Source organism: Diabrotica virgifera, chromosome 7 (genome assembly GCF_917563875.1).
Source record: "Diabrotica virgifera virgifera chromosome 7, PGI_DIABVI_V3a".
NCBI classification, from domain to species: Eukaryota; Metazoa; Arthropoda; class Insecta; order Coleoptera; family Chrysomelidae; genus Diabrotica; species Diabrotica virgifera.
Genome location: NC_065449.1, coordinates 188,347,015 through 188,362,912, shown reverse-complemented (window position 1 = coordinate 188,362,912; position 15,898 = coordinate 188,347,015). Strand labels below are relative to the sequence as shown.

General features: G+C 31.7%; 1 protein-coding gene across 14 annotated transcripts in view; it reads left to right on the top strand.

The window, feature by feature from the left end:
• Positions 1-15,898, top strand: part of LOC114326009 (serine/threonine-protein kinase tousled-like 2) — an 804,614-nt gene that overhangs the window by 561,572 nt on the left and 227,144 nt on the right. Inside the window, exon 1 of one of the 14 annotated variants that reach the window (XM_028274182.2) lies at positions 7,350-8,302. The exons of 12 other annotated variants lie outside the window; for them this stretch is intronic. Coding sequence is in view for 1 of the 2 variants with exons in the window: in XM_028274188.2 (XP_028129989.1) it covers positions 8,285-8,302 (18 nt within the window). In the remaining variant the exon portion in view is untranslated. Of the gene's footprint in view, positions 1-7,349; positions 8,303-15,898 lie in introns of those variants that run through there. One more of the 14 variants, XM_028274188.2, reaches the window with a different exon arrangement.

Sequence of the window (15,898 nt, the reverse complement as noted above, 5' to 3'; positions counted from 1 at the left end):
AGTCAATGGGAGCAAGAATAGGATATTACTTCGGAATTCTATCCTACTGAATGGATTTTAATGAAATTTTGGGAATAGCCTATACTTATACTTATCTTCTAATTCAAAGTCTACCATATGACGATGTGTGCTTTTATCTTGGGGGTGGTTCCCACCCCTCCTTGGGGTTGAAAATTTTTCGGTTAAAATAACCACAGAAGTGGCTATAGAACTTAATTCTACGCAAAAACTGTTCTATCTTTTTTTTTTGAAAACTCAAATACTTTTTGAGTTACTCGTGGTTGAAAATTTGCCATTTTCTTTAAAAAATAACACCTTTTCGAACGGTTTTTTGTGAATACCTTTAAAACTATGCATCTCACTAAAAAACTATATAAAACATTTTTGTAGCTTACAAGAAAACAAAGAGATTCGTTTCGTCGTAAGTCTTCTAGTTATAATACAAAAGAGATATGGTAGGTGAGAAGAGTTTATTTTTTTGGTGCATGCAATCGGTGTATTCAACTTGAAATAACAGAGAAACGTTCGATTGTAGATGTATTCTACCAATATCTTTTGTAGTGCTTAAAAAGACCTTTAAAATGAACAATATTAAATGTCGATTACATTCAAACTAAGCGAGATATGCTGCAAAAAAATTGATTACTAATGTATTTTAAGAAAAAATGAGAAGTATATTTTTTAACCCCTTATCCACCAGAATTTAAATGCATCGTTTTCCTTCTACTATAGGTACCTTTTATTATATAGTGTTATTTCTATGTTCAAAATGTTGGACGGGTTTAAAATGAATGGTTTTTGAAAAAAAAAAATAAGATCAAATTATAGAGCGCATTTTTAAATTTTCTTAGAAACCTTCCTTTTTCTCCCTGTAACTTGAAAACAATAACAGATACAGTAATGAAAAATAAAAACAAAATTTTTATCTAAAAAACCCCACATTTTTGTTTTGTATCTTTTTTTCGTATCTCTTATCATTTTCGAGTTACATGGAGAAAAAGGAAGATTTTTAAGAAAATTTAAAAATGCGCTCTATAATTTGATCTTTTTTTTTCAAAAACCATTCATTTTAAACCCGTCCAACTTTTTGAACATAGAAGTAACATTATAATAAAGAGTATTGTAGCAGGAAAACGATGTATTTAAATTCTGATGGATTAGGGGTTAAAATATAATTCCCATTTTTTTCCCATTTTCCCATCAATATTTTGCAGCATATCTCGCTTAGGTTGAATGTAATCGACATTTAATATTGCTCATTTTAAAGTTCTTTTCAAGCACTCTAAAAGGTATTGGTAGTATTATACACCTTAAATCGACCGTTTCTCTGTTATTTAAGTAGAATACACCGATTTGAGCATGCACCAAAAAAACAAACTCTTCTCACCTACTATATCTCTTTTTGTATTATAACTAGAAGATTTATGAAGGAACGAGTCTCTTTGTTTTTTTTTATAAGCTACAAAAATATTTTAATTAGTTTTTTTGTTAGATGCATAGTTTTTAAGGTATTCGCTGAAAACCGTCTGAAAATGTGTCATTTTTCAATGAAAGTGGCCAATTTTCAACCACGAAAACTCTAAAAGTATTAAGTTTTCAAAAAGAATTATAAAATAGTTTTTGCTTAGAATTAGGTTCTCTAACCGCTTCCATGGTTATTTTAACCAAAAATTTTTCCACCCCCGAGAAGGGGTCGGAACCACCCCCAAGATAAAAGCGCAGATCGGCATGGGGTAGACTTTGTTTCCTGTCTGAAAATATCAAGTAAATCGATGTAGTAGGATGGAATTCGGAGCCAAATATCCTCATTGACTGCCCTATTAATCTATATTGTAAATTCGTATAATAAGAGTTCCTCTAACCTAGCAGCTCTAGCTTAATATAACAGCTTTATTTCCTAAAAAATGTAATATGTAATCATAATTGTCTAAAAATAACTACGAAAAAGTTAAATATTTTTAAATTGTAGCCATTAAAAATAAAAGTAAATAAACCAACAGTATAGAACGAGTAATTGGCATACATATATCTCTAATATTTAATTTAAGACACGCAAAATAAAAATAGACACTTAGTAGTAGGCTGAAATCAACTTTATTCCACCAACGATATCACGATACAACTGCGCGGCCGCCATCTTGATTGCGAATTTAGTAAATCCTTCCATATTCCAAACAATGTAAATCACTCGTTTGTATTTCGCAACACGATCTGTTGGGTAAGATTTGAACTATTTACCTTTTATTTGAAGTTGTCTATACTTTCACTTCTACTTAATCATACAACGGGCTGTTAACCAGTTAAAAATGTTTAATTAATTATATTAAGATGGTTGATACAATATGTAAAAAAAGTTGTTTTGTTGACGTGTCGGAGACTTTTGCCCTGTTATTTCGCAATATCTATTTATAGTAAGTATTGTTTAATTATATTAATCACGTGTTTCTTTGTAATCTACGTCAAGTGGCTATTCGAATTATGGTTAGCTGCAACCGTATAATTATTATTGATAGAACTAATTTTATCTAAGGAAAAAAACAGAAACCACAAAATAATAAATTTTTAATATTCAGAACTATACTAAATTTACAATCAAGATGCAGTAGAAATAAACAAACCAAGACACGCTAAATGCTACTAGGAGTACTCCCGAATCATAATATAAACTTTGGAAATCATAAAATTTGAGATTTACAATGTATAAACTTTGGAAATCATGATTTGGGATTTACAATGTATATGCATTGTAAATTATGATTCGGGAGTGCTCCTAGTAGCATTTCACGTGTCTTGCTTTGTTTATTTCTACTGCATCTTGATTGTAAATTTAGTATAGCCAATAACTATTATATTCATTCTTTTATACTTTTTTCAATATCTCTGGATCCACTGTGATGTGTTTAAACTTTTCTAACCAAATCGACTTGTGTTCTCCTCTTCCCCAATCTTTACATTCAGAAATTCTTCGTTTTGTTCCTGGCTTGGATATGACTCAGTAATCTTCTTCAATATTGTCACTATACCTACCATTCGTGAACAAAGTAATGAAAAACACTATTTATTATAGGAGAAGAAATTGAAATAGAGTACAGAATTAACAACTCATGTATCAAAAATGTTGTTTCAAAAAAAATTAAAAGATAGTTAGCATAAGGCGGTAAAATAGACACACAACCAGCAAATAAGACAAGGAAACTGTTTCATCTAATAAACGTCGCACAAAAATAATAGGAAAGATAACATGAATCAGGATTTAGGAGAAAAGTAAAAAGATGTCAATAATTAAAAACTAAGGTCGTTGAATGGGAAAATGTACCAAATAAAACACAACAGAATATTAAATTTTTAAAAAGCGAGAAACAAGACGAAAATGGATAATGAAACAAATACCAAACCTAGATTTAAGTATTACGTCTAAGGGGTTGAGCCACAATTATTGGTGAAATGAAAATAATTACATTATTTTTAATTAAGGTGATACAGTAGCGATCAACAGGTAGCCAAAACGCGTTCCAAGATTGCGGCTGTAATTTTGAATATTTTTTCGAGATATTTGGCACACGTATTCGTAATATAATAAAGAATGGCGGTACAGAGCCCAATTTGAAAAATATATTAATATGTGTAAATTTCTCGGTAATTAAATACAATATTAAAAAAACGAGCCTGTACCGCCATTAAGAAGAACAAAAAAATACACTTTCTTCAAATAAACTTTTTTATTCGATGCCTAGATTTTGTGTCATTTTGGAACTACTAATGAAATAAAAAATTTTAGTAGTTCCAAAATGACATAAAATCTAGGCATCGGATAAAAAAGTTTATTTGAAGAAAGTGTATTTTTTTGTTCTTCTTAATGGCGGTACATGCTCGTTTTTTTAATATTGTATTTAATTACAGAGTAATTTCCACATATTAATATATTTTTCAAATTGGGCTCTATACCGCCATTCTTTATTATATTACGAATACGTGTGCCAAATATCTCGAAAAATATTCAAAATTACAACCGTAATCTTGGAACGCGTTTTGGCTACCTGTTGATCGCTACTGTTTCCTCTTAACTAATGTTTGACGTTTCCATTTTCATTCCGGAAATCGTTTCCATAAAAGATTTTTTTAAAAATCTGGGAAGATTATACCTAGATTTATTAGGATATGTTTTATGTACCTATGTATTTTTTTCTTTGGAAAACACAATGCTTGTAATAAAACCATGAAATCAACGACTCGATTTAAATTTAATGTGTACATAATTATGTTTTTAAATAAAAAAAGAAATATGAATTTTCCAAAGAGTAGAAAATTTATTTTGATTTTTCTAAAATAAAAATTATTTGAGTTATTTTTGTAAGTTTATGTTTAAAGCATGAACTACACCTTTCTCTACGTCTTTTTTGCAGTCTACAATCTCAGAAAATTTAACATGTCTTGAAGCTCTTTCACTGCAGAATAAATTCTGGAGCAATAAAATATCGTGGAAATTAAGGAGGTTGTACCCATGATGGGAACTCTTTACAACAAATAAAAATAGGCAAGTCTGCAAAGAGGTGTTACTTTTAAACGATATGTACATATAACAAAAAAGCTCCAACATGAGAAACAAGAAACATGCTTCGTTCAGAATTAACAAAACATGTCTAAAAACTGTTACATACGAAGAGAATAACATTGATAATAATCTTAATTCCTCTGATAATTAGTTATATCAACGTAGTATTGAAGTAGAGTCCTGTCGTATTTTGGTATCTGAAATTATTAAAAATTCTTTAAAATTTATCCCCAACATAATAGAAAATCGCAAAACGTTTTCGGTCTTGAACTGACCATCTTCAGTGTGGGCCATCTCCAGTGTACAGGTATTTCAAACTAGGCTACGGTAAAAGGTGTGAAAACCTTTCAATTACATTGTTAACATAACATTACAAATAATGCGAAATTAAGTCGATCTATTAAGAATTTGACAAACCATGTGGAAGTATTTCATTCTTGCTCGAATGAGGTAGGTAGTGTTTCGACCAACGACCAACTCATTTTTATAAAATTTTTTAAATAAATACTTAATATTTTCTGTGACAAATAGACCCCGGAGAAATATCAACGGTCTAGTTCTATCCCTTTCAAAGAAAGTAGTTTGAACTGACTCTAATTACAGTAGAACCCCGCTAATCCGAACGTTCGGCAAATCCAAACCAACGAAAAGTGAAAAAAATTAAAAATTCAAGACAAAAACTTAAAAACATGTTTATTATACAGAGTAAAACCAGAAAATTGAACAATGTAGGATTAATAGAACTTTGGCATTTAAAATTTGTTAAAAATGAAGACCTACTTTAATATGTAGTGCTTATAAAGGTTTTTTTTTATTTATAATAGGCTTTGGCATAAACCAATTAGCTAGACTTACTTATAAAGATTAACCATAAACTTACTTCGATTCTCTCGTAGTCAACTTGAGTCCAAAAATATTGTTAACAGTCTTACGAGAACGTTTTGCGACTCAAAATCAACGACAGTGAAAGCTTTGAATTATTACTAGTTAGGCTAACTTTCGGATAATCCGAACTTTTCGGAATCCCCAGTTCGGATTTTCGGGGTTCTACCGTACTTATATAGATTAAATATTTGAGTTAAAATTTTGAAAATTAAAAATCTGTCAGTTGTTTTATAACTTGTTGATGAAATATTACAAATGTTGGTAATTTAATTACAAAAATGTAATTTTATACAATGTTGAAAAGAAATCTGTCTTTTTTTGAAAACTTCGTCGTTATAGATATTTTTTTAGGCACTAAAAAAATCAATATTTCATAAATTAATTCCATAGTATTATCAAACAGTTATTTCACATACATATTTAAATGTAATTACTATAAATATTACTGATTATTTTTTAATGATTTTAACTTCCAATCGTATAGATTTGATCACGTGTTTAATTCTGTCCAATCAGATTAAAATTATACTGAAAATTATCTACTATAGAAAATTACCGATAGAATTTTTTTAAGTAGATTTTTTCTGTTTAATGGCAACCAGTTTCCTAGTTTTGACAACTGTCACATTTAAGAAAATATCTATAATATACGTATTAAATAATAATCTTACGAATATCACACGACAGTAAGAATAAATAAGAAAATAATGCTTCATTTTTACTCAAATTTGTTGTCATTGAGCAATAGCCACTAGAGCCCTGCGGCTCTCGTGTGTGTCTATTGCAAGACAACAAATTTTCGAAAAACTGTCGCATTATTTTCAATTTATTCTCACTCTCTTGTGATATTATACCCGAAAATTATTTCAAAAGGGGTAGTTTTTACAATTTAAAATTAAAAAGCTTATTTCAGAAACAAGTCACTTTTGAGAAGGGAGGCAAAATGAGCTTAGTTTCAAATTTTCATGAAAATCGGTGTAATCCGTTCTGAATTCTGATATTAGAAGTATTTAATTACACACTGAAACAATCTACCTAAATGGCAATAAAAATATTCAAAACACAAAACAAAATATATTTTATAAATGAATAAGAATGTTCCTAAGATCAAAAATAGAAAAAAAACCAAAGAAATCAATGTGAAGAACATGACAGAAGAAGGAGTCTGATAACTGGGTTATTCTATTCAAAACACATTTTTATTGACCAATAATATATTCACAAAAGATAAAGAACAAATAGAAGCAAATAATACTATTTACGCCATTGAACATATTTATTACATACACACTGCCTACATTAAAGAAAAAATGTAGCAAACATAATTTAGAGAACTTTCTTTTTTCTAATTACAATTTTTTAGTAAGGAAATGTGTATACTTGTTTTTACTTTTTAGTATTCGCAAAATTGTGTGCAAAAAGATATATGTACACAAAAGACGCAGATGTTAATAATTAATCATTACCTAATAGAAAAAAAAAATACCAAAACTATAATATATTAGTACGTTATTTTGTCTATTGTTTATTTTCATCTCTACTATAATACATGGTATTTTTATTAAAATAATAATATGTACTGTACTTATAATTTCAAATATAGTCCAAAAAGTTTAAAAATCCATATTAAAAAAAATACTTGCGTTTAGATTTAACAGAAGAGCCAAAGCCAAAACAAAAACGGACCAGGGTTTTTAGTTATACTCTTTTATTTAATACAACATTCAACACAAAAATCACAAAACACAAAATAAATTCTGAAAGAGTTCCACATAGTCTTTAGTCATTTCACCACTATTATTCACAATTCAAATTATCTTCACGAGTTCAAAATTATCTTCATACCCATACGATTAACATTTGAAAATAATGTAGTTGAACACACGGATTTAAATTTGAAAACCGCTGTTTAGAAATAAAGACTGAACAATTCTCAAAAAAAGTCATATAAAATATAAAACCCGATAAAATGATTAAGAATTAAATATTAATTTTTTATTTTGTAGAAAATTAAATATAAAACACTTGTTCAAAGCTAAAGGAGTTCAGAAACTAACACACAAAAATGATCCTAACACGTTAGCATTATAAAGTGACGTTTTGCATAATTATATTTTTAAATGGACTTGATTGAAGGTAGGTTGAGAACGCCATTTTTATGAACGAAAACAACGAGGGTCTACGAAGCGAGATGATTCGATACAAATAAAGGCGCACAATTCAAAAACAATTCACATATAGCCTCCGGTTCCGGTTTTTTGAGGTCGAGAGCACTTTTGCGATTGGACAGATTAGTTAGAGTTTGGTCGTTGAACGTTCCACGCCGTGGTTCATCCTCAATCGAACAGTGTATTCAGCAGTTGAAGAAAGTGAACGTAGTAGCCTCATTCTCTCGGTCAACGGACTCCGCAAGAATATCGCGAACGCAAACTATCCGACGGTACACTCCGCTGCAAAACGATATTCACTCTCCGCCCGCTAGACGTAGAATGAAATGCCCGCGTCGACGAATACACGGCATTCCTATCTGCTACTCACCGATTAGTGGCGGCGTTGCCACATGCTCGCCGCAGGACCATGAGAATATTTCAATGTTAATATCACCGCTACACATCAGATTCATGTCGAGTTTAAAGTTAATAGTGTGTATGATAGCGGCGTTATAATAGTCGTTTAACGAGTTTTTGTCGGTTTTATGACAAAATAAAGTTAGTTGCATTATAACTCAGTTTTTATAGTGATTAAATTTGTGATTGTTACTGTATCTAATGACTAGTGTGCTAATAACTCCATAATCATAGTGGATCCAGTTTTTTTAGTGTAGAAGGATGATATACCTCTACTATAATGACATTAATATATAAAGTAAGTAGTTTATATCAATTATTTAACAACCTGTCACATTCTGCAAACTATTAGTAACCCTGTAGCCCCATAAACATTGCTATATAAGTATCTCACAATTTTTATTTAGAACCATTAACTGTAGTAAATTATAAAATAACAGTAGCGATGATAAGAGTATAGACAGGGTCTTATATAGTTGTTCCATTTTATATTTGTACAAACAAGTTACATCCAAACATTAAGTGACGTACGTCGATGTGTAATATCATTGATATGTATTTACTGTCAATGTAATAATTAGGAAATGGCTATTATCGGTGGACGTATTTTATAAAGTTATATTGTACCTACATTTCTATTTAACTTAACTATGTTATAATTTAACACAATATAACTTTATAAAATAAGCACAAAGTTATAAATTCAAATGAACACAACAAATATACGCTAATGTCACTGTCACTGAAAATCATAAACGTCAAAATTCATAGTAAACAAGGTACCTATACAGTGTTCCTAAATACTATATAATAAAAGATATGTTGTTGAACCAAGTTGTCAACAACACAGGTATTGTTTTGCTGGATTCTCCAGAGAAATCAACATTTAGCTCTAATCAAAACAAACAAACAAATGTATATAGATAAAGAGTAAAAAATTCCAGTAATGTATTTTTGCTGTTGCTAACACGTTGACGGACAGAACATCTATAGACGTCTAATTTCCATTGATGGAATGTGACACGTCTATAGACGTTGCATTTTTCCCTATCCTACTTGCAAAATACATATAGTGTCACAACACTACTTGCTTATACATTTAACGCACTGTCCGTCAACGTGTTAATAAATTATTTGTATATTTGCCTTTTTACATTCGTTGAAATGTATCAAAACATACATGTTCCTTGACAAAAGCACGGTATACAGAGGGACTACCTCTCATCTATACTGTGACAGAGGATTAATTACTAAAACAATCGGATATTGATAGCTTCTAATCATTTTCTTTGATTATGTAAACTAATGTTAAAATCAGTTAGGCCACTCTTGCACTAAGGCCGATGCCACATTATGCGTTTTGACCGGATGCGGTGAAAACGCATCCGTTTCCAACGCAACCGGACCGACCTGTCACACTATGCGTTTAGTCTGGTGCAGTTTGTAAGCGCGTACCGATGACTCAAAACGCATCCGTTTCCAACGCAACCGGACCGATCTGTCACACTATGCGTTTTCACCGGATGCGGCGGAAACGCATCCGGTCAAAACGCATAATCTGACATCGGCCTAAGCGCCTCATATATCTCAAAATTCGTTGGCATTAGAAGGTAGTACAATAAAGATAAATAATCCAAAGAAATGAGAAAGGTTCGAAACGCCAAATAGGACTGGTTTACAGAAAATGTAAAGAAAATCAAGAGAGGTGACGGGAAAAGGAAAAGCAACAGAAAAATAGTAATTACTGGCGAGAAGAACACTACTATAAGTAACATTACTAACACTAATATTTTTAACATCGAAATTTCAAAGAAATATATTAAATATTTATTTCTGAGGACAGACGAAAAGAAAACACGAGTGAAAATCAAAATTTATCAATCTCGAAAATTAATCTATTATTATATGCTTGAAATAGCATGAAAAATAGAAAATTCCAATGCTCATGCCAAAAATAAATGGAAAACCGCCTGGACCTGAGAATCTCCCAATAGATGTAATAAAACTGATCTTCTAGAAACATGCGCACATCCTGAAAGACAAACAGCATTTACAGAAACATCAAAATCACCTGAAGAAGATGGTATTTAATTTTTTTCCCTAATGAATCTACTTAAAAACATTGATTGGTACGTTATTTGTATATTTACTAAGGAGTTGTATCCACTATGATATTTTTATGTCCTTCCAGAACAAAGTCAACAAGAACAACATCATTATAATCTGCAACGGTCAAGATACTCATACTATCTAAGGAATTGATGAAATAATAAAATATGTTGCACTAGACTCTTTGTTATTCAGAATGGGCGTTTAAAATATGATTTTTCTTCTCCCATTGTTCTTGATTGTCAGGGCCTTGCCCTGCATTTTTAGATATTGTTATGTTTATCATCTTTTAGAGAATGTTGGTAAGAGTACATACTCGTTAAATACGTGTTCTTGCCATTTTATATTTGCTGACTCTTGCCCACAAAAGAGAATCGATATTCATTCAAAAGGTTTCTACACGCTCTAAATATTATGCGATACCGAATTTAACTAAATAATAGCGGTATAACATTTTCAGTTTTATAATGGTTTATATACGTTCTATTGAAATGTTAATAGTAAGACTTACCATTGATTCAAAACTTCTAGTAAGAATACCCATCCGAGGCAATGAAGTATTATTAATTTACTTTGTAACTTCGTCTTTCCTCTGTTGATCTGTTTCCTTCTCTGTTTAGAGAAGCTTCCAGTAGGTAGATCATGGTCAATAATTTAATATTTTTAGTGACCCTAGAGCTAGAGCCTTTTCCATTTCCCTAGTAATTGAAACTTTTCTATCTGAGTAGAATCTAGTTTGCGATTCCTGGTTCCACCAGCATCATGTATTAGGTTTTCACAGCAGTGTCTCCAAAATGCATCATATTTGTATATTGTATATTATTATTCATTTTAAAACATCTTTTTCATTTATAACAAATCAAGTTACAATCAAAAAACGTTTCTACTATAGAGGCATATAGAATCAAAACCTGCTAGATCCATGTGTTGAAATTTTTCAGGAGACTAAAAAAACATTAAAAATGTAAATTTTCCAAAAAGTATCTGGAATTTCTCAATCAAAGGGGCATCAATAAATGTCATAAACTGACACACTAATTTGATATAAAGTCATTTTTCTGCATGCCCCTTACGTCTTCAGAAATTTGTACTTTTAGTTTGGATTTAGCAGATTTTGATTCTAAGCCCACATAATATTTTCAAAATTCCTCATTTTCAGCTGCGTATAGGGGCAATTAATGCACTAAAAGTGGTTATTGAACTACAAAAAATACAAAAAATAGAAATATTTTATTGTTCATAAAAGTAATGGACATAATAATACATAGTAGGGTTTGATTCTAACGTCAACATTCCGTTGGTATTTTAAAACGGATTTAGAAGGTTTTGACTCGAAACCTTATGCCTGCAGATTAATACTTGAACTTTGAAAATGTGTTAAAAAAACGTACGTAAACTGGTGAGAGCAAATACTACAAAGGAGAGAATTTCCATAGGAGATGAATCCAAAAGTGTGTGGTAATCAGTTGCTAAACAAATAGAATGAAGTATATCTTCTAAAAAGTCTGGTAAAATAATATCATATACATAGATATTTGTGTAAAACTTTGTTTTAATTTGAATTTGACCTATCTAATTGACAAACATCACATGCAACTGTATTAAACTAGCCATACATTGCTATATTAAACTTAGCTATAACTAATAATAATTGGGTGTATTTTTATCAGCTACGTGAGTGCAATTGTTAATTATATTTAGAAAATATAGAACTGCCGACCCAATGTTATTGATGTTAATAGTACACAACTACGTTTCTAAAATTGTTTGTCGTGTTCTTCCAGCCGCGAAGACGAAACAACATTGATCAATGAGATTTAGAGGAATCATCTCTAGGGTCACTTTCTAATTTAACTGAAAAAGTTTTCCGTGAACACATGAGACCGTCCGAAACATCTGCATGTATCACGATAACGGAGAGTACCTGGTTAGAATTTGGACGTAGATTTTTTATTGATAAAAAGAGGAGAGGAAAATTTTGCCAAAATAAGTTTTTAATTCCTTTTATAATCTTCTTCTTCAACCTGTGTTCGTCCACTTCTGGACATAGGCCTCTTCCATTTGCTTCCATCGATTTCTGCTCTTGGCAATTCTCATCCACTGCTTATCCGCGACTTGTTTGATATCATCTGCCCACCTCGTCTGCGGTCTGCCTACTCCTCGCCTGTTCTCTCTTGGTCTCCAGTTTGTTAATCTCTGTGTCCATTTTTCGGGATTATCTCGAGCAGCATGTCCGACCCATTGCCTATAATACATACAGTAGGAAAAATGAAAGAATACCCATGAACGAACATATAAAACACGCTGTATTTTCCTGTCACCGTGTCACACAAAAAAATGGCCAGCGCAAGTACATGTAATAATTATTATTACATATACTTGCGCTGGGCAATTTTCTTTGTGACACAGTGACAGGAAAATACAGCGTGTTTTATATGTTCGTTCATGGGTATTCTTGTCATTTTTCCAACTGTAGTAAAACGTAAAACTGATAAAAAATTCCTAAGCTTATTTTATTACAACATCGATAACATCAGGAACTGTTCGTGTTAACAAGCTAGAAACCATAGTGTACGTGTGAATTGTTTTTAACCCATTATTCTATTCGATGGAATATGGGCCTCTCCCATTTCCTTCTGTGCTTCTCTGTCCCGCGCCAGACGTTTTCATGTTCGTTCTACAACACTCTTAATATAATCGGTCCACCGCATTTGGGATCTTCCTCATGATATCTTCACTCCATAAGATCTGTAACTCCCTATTTCTGTGTTCGATCTACCATCATCTAGGCTAGGTGTTCTTTGCGAACAGCCCACTTCAATTTCAATTAAACTGCTTGTTCGATAACGTCTTTTACTTTTGTTCTCTCTTTAACTGATAAATTATTTAGATGTTTGTGAAGTGAAATTCATTCCATGGCTCTTTAAGTCTTCCTCAACTTTTTCAAATTTGCCTTAGTGCGTATTCATGTGTGAGCTCCATGTTAAAATTGGGAAGATACAAGAATTAAATACCTACTTTAGTTCGAAATATTTTTTTATTTTTCAGTACATAAGACAACTTTTGATTTCAGCTGACTAGTTTTCTTTTTTAATTTTACATTTTAACTTTTAACCCAGATAGATGTATTGATCTACATGTTCCACGACGGATCCTTGCACTGTTATTACTGGTTTGTCATCTTTGTTTGGCATGCGTTTCTTTTTGTTGAGGTTCATTTTAGTCATTTTTGTTGCGATTTTATATTTTAACTTTTCGATTATTCCTATTGATTATTTCTTTTAGTCCTAATGATTATCTTTTGTATCTAACCAATATTGTTTTAAGGTAAAATGTGATTTATTGCTAAATAAACAATATGCAATGCATGTTTTCTAAATGATAAAAAACAAAAGTGATCAAACTGCACAAAAATCACTACGAATAAAAAATACAGTCTTTGAAAGATCCCAGATGTGAGCTTAGAGTTCAATGGAAAGATGCATCAATAGGCATGAAAGGGGAGCAAAAGGGTACAATCAAAGGGGCAACCCCCACCTTACTAAATGAAGAAAAATATGTAGCAAATACATCAATGGAACGCAACACTCTTGTTACCAATTTTGAAAGAAGTCAGCTATAAGAATATACTAACATCAATGAGTTAAACTCAGAGACACAGCATCTATAAAATTAACTACATTCCTATTCAAGTAGTTCACTACATTAAAGAGAAGCTAGGTATTAAGGAATATATAAGATGTTATGCCCTTCTTAAAGATGCCAACACAACAACAGGGTCCTCATTCAAAATAGGTATTAAGTCTAAAACATCTATTGACTTATTATTTAATAAGGAAATTTGGCCACCTGGTGTAAACATTAAATGGTCTACAGAATCCTCATGCTCCGAACCAACAACTTCATCTGAGGCAAATATGAAACCGAAGCACATCAGAAGCCCAGTTAGCTTGGAAAATCCTATTACCATTCCAAGTAAAAACAAAAATGAAGTTCAAAACACAAATATACTTACTGACAAGCAGGCCATCGAAATTTGCAAATCTAAAGATCCGTTCCGTTCCCAAATTAATTTTATTAAGAAAGATACTTTGGAACCATCCATAAATTTGGATCCTTTAACACCACCAAGAGTTAGATTAACCAATAATTCAAACAGTCGATATCTTCTAGCAGGATTAAGGGAACCGGATATATTAAAAGCAATTAAGCTACATCTTGCTTTCCTACACGACCAGCCTGCCTCAGTATTTTGTGATGGATATACCAACACCAGTGTGAAACTATTTTTGGCTTCCGAAGGACTACCTACCAAGACTGAGGAACTAAGAAAAATTCTTCTAGAATTTAATGATGCCTATGGAATTGGTCCAGCTGAGGTGGAAGCTGATCTTGTTGCTTATAGGTCCTTTCTAAGTTCAGAAAGAATCATACATCTACAAAAATCAAGGGAATGTCACCGAAATTATTATTCTACTAGCTCTCCAAGACGAAATTTTTAAATAACACGACGTGTTCTGAGGAACTAGAAACCTCGAATAATTTTAGTGATGACAACTTTAGTATGGTTCTGATTAATATTCGTTCTATAAGAAATAAAACTGACGAATTATTTTTGTTTCTGGAAGAATTAGGATTTCCCCCGATAGTTGCGGTTACAGAGCACTGGCTTGAAGTCAACGAGCCTTTTTTTGTAGAAAAATATACCACAATTGCTAGGTATGATCGTCCAAGTTCAGCTCATGGAGGCACCCTAATTCTTTCTAGAAATAATGATTTTTCTCTGATTACAAAATATGACTTTCTGTTAAATGAAGCCTTCTTTGAGTGTTCCCTAGTTTATAATAAAAATCTTAATCTTTACATTATTTGCATCTATAGATCACCTGACTCCCCTGTGGAACTATTTTTTCAGAACCTGCTAAATTTGTTAGATGACTTGCCTCATAGAAGCAGAAAAATTCTATGTGGGGACTTCAACATTAATTATGATGCTGCTTGTGCTACCCAAATGTCCTTGGTCAACATATTTGAATCATATGGTCTCTCTATGCACGTTAATTCTCCTACAAGGATTACAAAAACTTCATCTACCATAATTGACTATATTGTCTCAGATTTCTCACCCCTTGATGTCTGCTCTACAATTATTAATGCGGGATTATCAGATCATGAAGCAGTATTTACGAAGTTAACATCTTCACCAAACCCTCCTCGAAAACCCGACGTTTAGGTAGGATTTTTTCCGCTCGGAATTTTCATAAATTTCAAAATTTATGCTTAACTTCTGAGTGGCATTTTCCTTCTGCGGACGTGGACTATAATTTCAACGATTTTATAGAAAAGCTTGTCTCTATCTTCAATAAGGCATTTCCTTTAATTTCAATTAAGTCAAAACATCGCAAACCCTGGGCTACCAAAGGTATCCGCATATCAGCCAAAAATATGCGCTCACTATTGTATATCAAGAAATTTGCTACCAACGTCTCTGTCACTCAATATATCACCAAGTACAGGGTAACCTATCAAAAACTCATCAAATCAGCTAAAAAAGCCTACTATCAAAATCGTATGGAAAGCTCTAAAAGTGTTGCAAAAGAAACTTGGTCCATAATAAACGATCTTCGAAATAGAACTCACGCAGTTCAAACATTTGTCCTTCCAGACCCGGAAAATCTAAACGAATATTTCGTTAATGTGAGTAAAAATATAACTTCTACTATTTTGCCACAAAAAGATCCCATTTCCTATCTCCCCAATTCAGGAGTGTTCTCGAATTCATTCT